General features: G+C 54.2%; 2 protein-coding genes across 2 annotated transcripts; one reads left to right on the top strand and one right to left on the bottom strand.

Annotated features, from left to right (window-relative positions):
- Positions 1–301: 301 nt before the first annotated feature.
- Positions 302–1,311, top strand: SMIM29 (small integral membrane protein 29). The gene is made up of 4 exons (XM_007939349.2): positions 302–412; positions 606–631; positions 974–1,079; positions 1,246–1,311. Exons 1-4 carry the CDS (start codon positions 302–304, stop codon positions 1,309–1,311), a joined length of 309 nt encoding a protein of 102 aa, XP_007937540.1.
- Positions 1,312–3,419: 2,108 nt separating this feature from the next.
- HMGA1 (high mobility group AT-hook 1) lies at positions 3,420–7,808 on the bottom strand. The gene is made up of 4 exons (XM_007939347.1): positions 7,707–7,808; positions 5,587–5,670; positions 4,837–4,887; positions 3,420–3,473 (listed from the first exon to the last, which is right to left on the bottom strand). Exons 1-4 carry the CDS (start codon positions 7,806–7,808, stop codon positions 3,420–3,422), a joined length of 291 nt encoding a protein of 96 aa, XP_007937538.1.
- Positions 7,809–8,351: the final 543 nt, after the last annotated feature.

The raw sequence follows: 8,351 nt of genomic DNA, 5'->3' as shown, positions 1-8,351 counted from the left end.
AGGAGCTGGGGAAGACTGAGCCCTGGGTCTTGGCCTTCACTTGGTGCTCTTTACCCCCAGGATCTGCTGAGAGTTAGTGGAGGGTTACAGCCAGCATGCTGGAGGATTCTCAGTCCCAGTATCTAACTTTTTATAGATCTCCAGCTCTGGGGAGGGGTCCAGAGTTTGGCTGTCACCCTGGGTGAAATGGATAACCTCCCTTCCTCCTCCCCAGGGAGCCCAGTGGAGGCGCCCTCCCGAGGCACCACACTGCCCATGCTGACTACCCAGCCCTCCGGCTTGGGCCGCCACTGCCGATGTCATGAGTAACACTACAGTGCCCAATGTCCCCCAGGCCAACAGCGACTCCATGGTGGGCTACGTGTTGGGGCCTTTCTTCCTCATCACCCTGGTTGGGGTGGTGGTGGCTGTGGTAAGAAGCCACACACACACATACACACACATGCCTTTGCTGAGGCAGGGCTGGATGGGCCGTGTGCAGCATGCACGCAGCCTGTCTCAGCTGTCCTACAGTTAGTGGGAGTGAAGGGTGTGGAGGGGCTCTCCTTTCACTTGTGGGCATTCCTAGGCTCAGCAGCCTCCACAGTGCTGTTTCTCTGTTACAGGTAATGTATGTACAGAAGAAAAAGCGGTGAGTGTCCTTTGGGTGGGGACCCTGCCCCAGTGCTATCTCCCTGCCATTCTGCTGAAATTTCTTCCCATAGGATCTGAGTTCTCTGCATACATGTAGGATGTCCCTCAGCCCTCCTGACACAAGCCTGAAATTCCCTATCCCAGAGGTTATGTTTTCCTGCCCCAGCCTCATCTTGCCCGCCCCCCTCCCAGGGAGAGGCCATTGCAGGAATGGGCAAGTATTCTTAGATCCCTAGCTGGCCCTGGGAGGAGGTATGGACGGCCTGGGGGAATGGAGACTGGGCAGGCAAGTGTCTGATGGGGGAGTGGGTCCCTGTGCTGAGTCTCCCCATCTCCCCAGGGTGGACCGCCTTCGCCATCATCTGCTCCCCATGTATAGCTATGACCCTGCGGAGGAGCTCCACGAAGCTGAGCAAGAGCTGCTCTCTGACGTGGGAGACCCCAAGGTGAGCATGCTGGCTGGCAGCAGGGAGAACTGGGCAGAGGTGGGAGGCTGCTCTGTAGTCACCCATACTCAACCCTAAAACTAGTCTTCTGCCCTAGTGGGTTACTTCCTCCAGTTGATTCCCAAGGCCAGAGCCCAGCCCTGTGGCACAGTCTCCTCCCTCACAGGTGGTACATGGCTGGCAGAGTGGCTACCAGCACAAGCGGATGCCTTTGTTGGACGTCAAGACATAAAACTAACCCCTAGCCCTGATCTTCAGAACGTTGGGCTCCTGGTGTGCCCAAGAGGCCCATAGCCTGCTGCTTCCCCCCTCCCACTTGTACTCACCTAGCACCCTGCTGGGTTCTGGATCCCCATTCCTCCTCCCACTCCCCAAGCCTCTGCTTAACAGGCTGCTCCTACCTACAGCCCTTTGTGAGCTCTGAGCCTACCACCCACCCCCAGGCACTAATGGAGGATAGCTTTTCCTTCTGAGTGGAGGTGGCTGGGAGGGCTTCCTCTAGGAGTCCTTGAGTGGTACAGAAGGGTTAATGCACTAGGCTGCTAAGGTTGGAGGTCAAATCCACCCAGAGGTGCCTCAGAAGAAATGCTTGGCAACAACTTCCAAAAAATCAGCCATTTAAAAACCCTGTGGAGCACTTCTACTTACATGGGGTTGCCATGAGACAGAATTGACTTGATAGCAACTGGTTACCTTCCTCTAGCCCTCCCTGACTTAGCTTTAGCATAAACCCCCAGGAGGGCTTAGAGGTTTCCATGGTGAAAGGACCTGATGTATAGTATTCAATATATATATATTTTTTTTTTTGTAAATAAAATGTTTTGTGGCTAGGGGTGTGGTCGATTTCTTATAAGAGGTGCTTTGTTTCCTTCCCTGGAGCTGACCCCAATGCTATTCTCTTATCAGTGGAGAGTACAGTGGGGGTGGGGCATTTCCTTAGTACCACCCCTACCCACTGGGTCCTTGCTTCCCACCCTACCTCAGGTTCTAGGAGAACTCTCATCAAACACACACACAAAGACTCCAGTCCAGAAAAGGATATTTTTTTATTCAAGTAACTGCAAATAGGAAACCAGAGGAGGGCCCCAGGCTGGGACAAATAATGGCTACCCCCTCCCCGACAGAACAAGGGGAGAGGATGGCCCCTACACCCTCACCGGTCAACATGTGCCACCCCTCCTCACTCTGCTGCAGCATGCTAGGGGCAGGGCCCCACCTTCCCTGGGACTGGGGTCGTCAGTAACCCAGCCTGCTACACCCCAGTCCCCTTCCCCTTGAAGTAGAGCATCTTGGGGGAGGGGAGCGTGGGCAGAACAGGGGGAGGTGATGAGGACGAACATTTGGCACTGGTAGCAGCAGCAGTGATGACGGATGTCTAAGAATGAAACATTGAACAACAACAAAAAAAAACAACACAACTGTCCAGAGGTAGTTTGTGAACAGAGGAAAGATGGAACCAGAACCTTGGGGGACAGGGAGGAGCAGGAGGGACGGACGTTGGCAAGGCTAGCTCCTGGATATTAGTGCCCCCTCTGAAGGAGGAAACTGAGGCCTACAGTGAAAGCGGACAGGGTGGGTTCAACATCCCAGTTCACCTTAAGTGGCTGCCACAGGGACCCTGGGACTCCTTGAGCCCACTTACTTAAATGGTGACTCAGGACACCTATTAATGCAAACAGTGGAGGGAAGAGGGCTCAAATCCTTCCTCCTGCCTTCCTTCCTGTGCCCCAAAGGAGGGTCACTGTCCAACCTAGTACAGGGACTAAGGAAGGTGGGGAAGGAAGAAAGGGAGGTATGAGCCCCACCTGGTACAGGCTGGGGGCATCCTCAGGTGAGCACCCACCTCAACTGACCACATCTGCTGCTGCCAGTAAGGTGGAATGGGGCATGTCAGAAGATGGGGCATAGGCCCCTTTAAGGCCAGGGGAGCCCACCTCGGCTCCTTTATGGGGAGCCAGAGGGGAGAGTGGGAGAGCAGAAGGGCCCAGGCAGCAATGTCCCCACCCAAGAGGATGGGGATGCAGCAGGTGCAGGGTGCGGCTAAGTGGGACATTAGCCTTGTCCAGGAGGGCCAAGTGTGTGTTGTGCCTTGGGGAAGGAAGGGATCGCTGGGAACTGAACCAAAGGAAAACTGCTCCCCACTCAGCTGTGGGGGCCCTACAGCGGCTGGTGTGCTGTGTAGTGTGTGATGGTGAGGCGTGGGGGGTGGCAGTGCCCAGGAGGGGTTGGCGATGCGTGGGCCTCGGGGCAGGGATGGGGGGCATGGGAGCAGAGCAAAGCTGTCCAGTCCCAGAAGGAAACGGCTCCTCGGGTCCGGAGCAGGCTGCACGGTGTGGTCCGTCACTGCTCCTCCTCTGAGGACTCCTGCGAAATGCCCTCTTCTTCCTCCTTCTCCTACAGAGTGGGAGCAGGAAGGAAAAGGACTCTCAGCAAGGGCTGGGACTGGCCCCTCCTACTCTACCCCCAGAGATCTGGGAGGGGGTGGGAGGCAGTATGAGGAGGAGAGGCCAGACTCACCCCCACCTCTCCAGCACTCCCTGGCTCTGGAGAAAAGGAGGGGGGAATGAGATGAGTCAGGGCTGAGTGTGTGGATGACTCAGCAACCTCCATGGCCGGGTTTCATTCATAAAAAAAGGAGGAATTTAAAGAGGGGGAAAAAAAAACCACACACATGCCGCTCACACACAGAGCCAGGAGCCAGGGCCCCATCCCCAGGCCCATTGCAGGGGTGGGGTGGGGGTGGCACTGGGGGCAGCTGAGCTCTGTGGGTGGGAAGGGGAGGGAGGGAGGGAGGAGCTGGGAAGGGAAGGAGTAGGTTGAGAGTGAGGAGCCCCCTGCCAGGTGGTCTTGGCACACAAGAGGCAGGTGTGTTAGAGCACCAAGCAGCCCTAGGGGTGGCAGTGGGCTGACCCCAGGCCAGGGCGGAGAGGAAGAGGAAGTGTGGGCTCACTCACTGGGCGGGAATGTCGGGACACCGCACGGGCCCACAGCCCCCGTGCCAGGCACAAACTCCAAAACAACTTGTTTCCTGTTACTCACTCCTGGGGCCCAGCCAGAGCCCCCCTAACCCCACCCTCACCCTAGTGGTGGCTCAGCTCGAGGAATGAGCACCTCAGGGAGTTGAGAGGGTAAGCTAGGGGCAGAAAGGGCCAGGAGGATGGCTGGGATGGTTCCAATTGCAGTGCACCCTGGAGGCAACCCAGCAACCCCTGCCAGCTATTTGGGTCCCTAAAGATAACACCTCTCAGTGTCTCCTCATGAGGTATGGTGGGGCCACACCTCACTCCCACTTAGCCCTTAGCCTCCAGGGCTGAGCTCCTTTGCGGGTTTTTTCCCTCCCTAGCTTTGTCCTTCCACCAAAGGGACCGCAGTAAGGACAAACCTCATTCCTTCCCCCTGTGGCCTCCACTCTTCCTCTCTATAATGGGTGCCAAACTAGATGACCTTCAAGATCTCCCCTAAACTTCTAAGTCTGTTCCAGAAGCAGAGGGGAGGAGAGATACAGAACAGGGATATCTGGTTGATACCTGGACTCCTCACCTCTCACAGGCTCAGCCTGGATGCAGAAAGTCTAGGTAGGCCCTAGGCAAACCCCTACCCTCTCTTGGTTTCTGTAAACCGATGTCCCAACACTCCCAGCCTGAGAAACAAGGAGGGCAGTCTTTCCACTGCAGGTTCTGGGATCAGGCATCATCCATCCATAGCACCCTCCCCACAAAGAGCCAAGGAGATGAGCAGCAGTTGCTCCTTCACCTACCAGCTTTTTGGGTCTGCCCCTCGGTTTCCTCCCTGGAGCTGTGGTGGTTTTCTAGAGGGTCGGAGAGGATCCAGTAAATAACAAATGGCCCCTGACAGTGCTTATCCAATGCCCAGTACCCCAGGACAGGGAGAGGCATGAGAAGGGGTAACTGCCTGTCTCTGCTCAGGAAAGCCCAGGGCTCTCACCCCAGTGGCCCACCCGAGTCCAGCTGGTGATGACTGGGACAACCACTTGCCCCCCCACCCCCCCACCCTTCATGCCCCCCACTCCCTCCTCCACCCATGACTCAGAGGATATGAGTCGTGTTTTAGAAAAAAATAAAAAACAAAACAACTTTTTTGAAAGGCTGATGCCACCATAAATCTGGCCTTCTGCTTACCATACCCCCTCAGGCTATAGGAGACCCCAGGACAGAATGGAACATTCCAGGCCAGGGATTGGCAGAACTGCCTCCTTTAGTTTCCCTATTTTGCCTTTCCCCAGAAGCTAACTTGATTTCCCATGGTCCTGGGTATGACCAATCCCGCAGAAGTGAGACTTCCATTGTCACCCACTTCCCCCAGTTACCAAAGACCCATCCCTGCACCACCAGCCACCATGTGCTTGAGGGGATAACAGTATCTCAATCAGAGGGACAAGCCACTCCCTTCCTGGTCCTCCCCATAGCTGTGGCCAACTGCCAAGTGCTATGGAGAGGAACCTCCTCTTTTCATCACCCAGGAACAGCCCCATCTTCTCAAGCCTTACCCGGGTCTTGGCGGCACCCTTGTTTTTGCTCCCCTTTGGTCGGCCCCGAGGTCTCTTAGGTGTTGGCACTTCACTGGGCTCCTTCTGCAAAGAGAGATGGGGCAGTTGGAGATAGAAGGACACAGTAGAAAAAGTCCCTTCAGAAGACAGACTCTCTGCCCCAGCCCCGTGGGGTTAAGCCCAGCAAGTAATCACCCCTGACCCAGGAATCTAGAAGTCATGGCAGGAAAACATCTCAGGATGCGAGGCCTCTCAGTCTGATCATCTTTGCCAAAAGAACTCCGAGCCCCTCCCCTTGCTTCCCTGAGGGTTTCTGTGATAAAATGACGGCAAGAAGTAATGGCCAGAAGACTCCTGGGAAAGATGTTATGGGACAGAAAGATACTGTCAAGCAGCTGTAACTCCCACCTCTGCCACTGACTAACCTAATACTAACTGGACTCCATCTCCTGCCCACCCACCCACCCACCCTCAAGTGGTACTTTGCTAGAGATACACAAGAGAAAAAAGGACATCCCCATCCCCCCCCAGATTATTATCTCCCTCCACCTGAAAATCTTGACCCCCAGGAGAAATGAATTAATGCTCACAACCCCAGAGATCCCTGCCACTGAAATTTTAATAATCTCAACACAGAATAAAAAGCATGCCTAAAATGTATGGAAGCTGGACAGTAACTAGCTACTGTTTCCCAGGGGTGGTCACCCATGGGCCAATTGTAAGCATGGTCTGGTAACCCAACATCATTCCCCTGCATCCATGGTGGCCCCCACGGCCCCCACCCCCAATCCTGGGTACCAGAACAAGCCTTCTGGGAAAAGAGGGTGAAAGGGAGATAGGGAACTAGGCTAACAAGATGGGCCCCCCTCTTCCTGACTGTGAGCTCTGAAAGTGGCCAAATTCCAATATACATTGGCAGAGCCCTCAGAGCTCACGTAACCCTAAGCCCCAGAAAGTGATCAGTACAGAGAACTCTTTCCATCTCACAGACAGGGAAGACTGAGGCCTGCAGGTATGATCTGCCCAATGTGTCAGAGGCAAGTCACCCTCAATTCCTTTCATTACCTCGTCTTCCCAGTAAAGGGCCAAAACTGGACTCAACTAACAGCTGCTTCTTGTTTGGGGGACAGCTGCCCCTAAGAGAAGCCAAGATCTCTACCACACAACAGATGCCCTAAGGGCCTGGCTTGGCCCAGCTCCCTGGGGCACCCACAGTGCCAGATGGCTTTCCCATTTCTGTGGAACCTTACAGGTGGCAGCACCAAGGTTCTGAGAGTCCCTCTGTCCCCCCAACTCCCCAGCATTATTCAACCTCTTGGGCCTCAATCCCATTTACAAAGTCAGAGTCAAAGCCCAGCCCTACTCAGTGTGGCCTGTAAACAGTGGGGCAGCGCAGTGGACTCTGTGACTGACCCGAGGAGGAAGTACATATATTAACAGTAAGTACTTAGAAACTTTTATAGCACATTGATAATTTCTTGTGCATTGGATGAAATGATAACCCTAGACTTATACATGTTTTTTTAGTTTTTAATTAATTCATTTTTAGTGTATTTTACGAAAGTTTTGGTTTATGACACATTAAAGATTTTGATTTTTACCATTGTACAAACAATGGCCTAAATGACTCCTGGGTCCCTTCCAGCTTGGACTTTCTGGCACAGGCTTCAGAACTCCCCTCATGTTCCTCACCCTCCAGTTCTTTTCTGGGGTCTCAGGAGGTGGCTATGGCCAGGGTCAGAATGTGTAGGGTGTACGCACACACATACATAGTAATGATCCTGCACCCCTCCATTCCAGTTTTTACCTGCTCAGACACATCTGGCACCCCAAAACCATCAAGTTATGGTGACCCTTTTTTAGGACAGACTAGAAGTGACCCAAAGGGTTTCCAAGGCTGTAAATTTTCACAGAAGCAGACTGCCTCATCTTTCTCCTGCAGAGTGGCTGATGTGTTCAAATCACCAACCTTTTGATTAGCAGCCCAATGCTTTAACCACTGTACCATCACAGTTCCTTCTCTAGCCCAAAGGGTAATTCCTTCCCTAGCCCAAAGGGATAAAGCAAAGAAAGGTTCAGACACCCACCTGACTCCCTACCAGCGCTGTCCCGGGACTCACCGGAGGCTGCTTGCGTGGCCTGCCCCGCCCTCGTTTCTCAGTACCGTCCTTTTCCTGCTTGGAGGCCAAGGGCTGGCTGGACTTCGAGCTCGATTCGCTCATCTTCCCTTCTCTACAGAGCAGATGGAGCGATGGCTGGGATGCTGGGAGGTAAAAAAGTTGTTTTAAATGAAACATCTCCCTTTACCTGCTTCTCACCACCAAGGCACTCTGTAGGAAACTCTGCCTACTCCCAGGAGTACCCAAAATTCCCACTCTGCCCAGCACAGAGAGCTCTGCCTGCCCCCAACATGCTACCACAAGGCAGGGCAGGGCCATTGGCACTAATCAGCTCCTTATCTCCTGTTCAGAAGGGTTCTTTGCCCTGCCCCAACGCTGCCACCTCCACAGGCCTGGGGCCCATTAGGCACAGCCAGCCCATAGACTTGGCTATGTGGATTGAGGCCACCCTGGGCAAAGGTGTGGGACCAACATACTGCCAGGGTCCCCTCCCTCTATAGCCAGCAGCTGCCCCTTCCTTCTCTTGGAGAAAATCAAGGTCTTTGGTAGTTCTGAGGGGACATGAAAGGAAAGGTAAATGGAAGGAATGAGACCCAGGGATCTGGTGGCCATGTAACCACCAACCACCCATTCCCATCAGTGCCT

This window comes from Orycteropus afer, unplaced genomic scaffold (assembly GCF_000298275.1).
Source record: "Orycteropus afer afer isolate SDZICR_OR568_19922 unplaced genomic scaffold, OryAfe1.0 scaffold00059, whole genome shotgun sequence".
Classification (NCBI taxonomy): domain Eukaryota; kingdom Metazoa; phylum Chordata; class Mammalia; order Tubulidentata; family Orycteropodidae; genus Orycteropus; species Orycteropus afer.
Note: the sequence above shows the minus strand (reverse complement) of the source record. Positions and strands in the feature narration are given on the sequence as shown.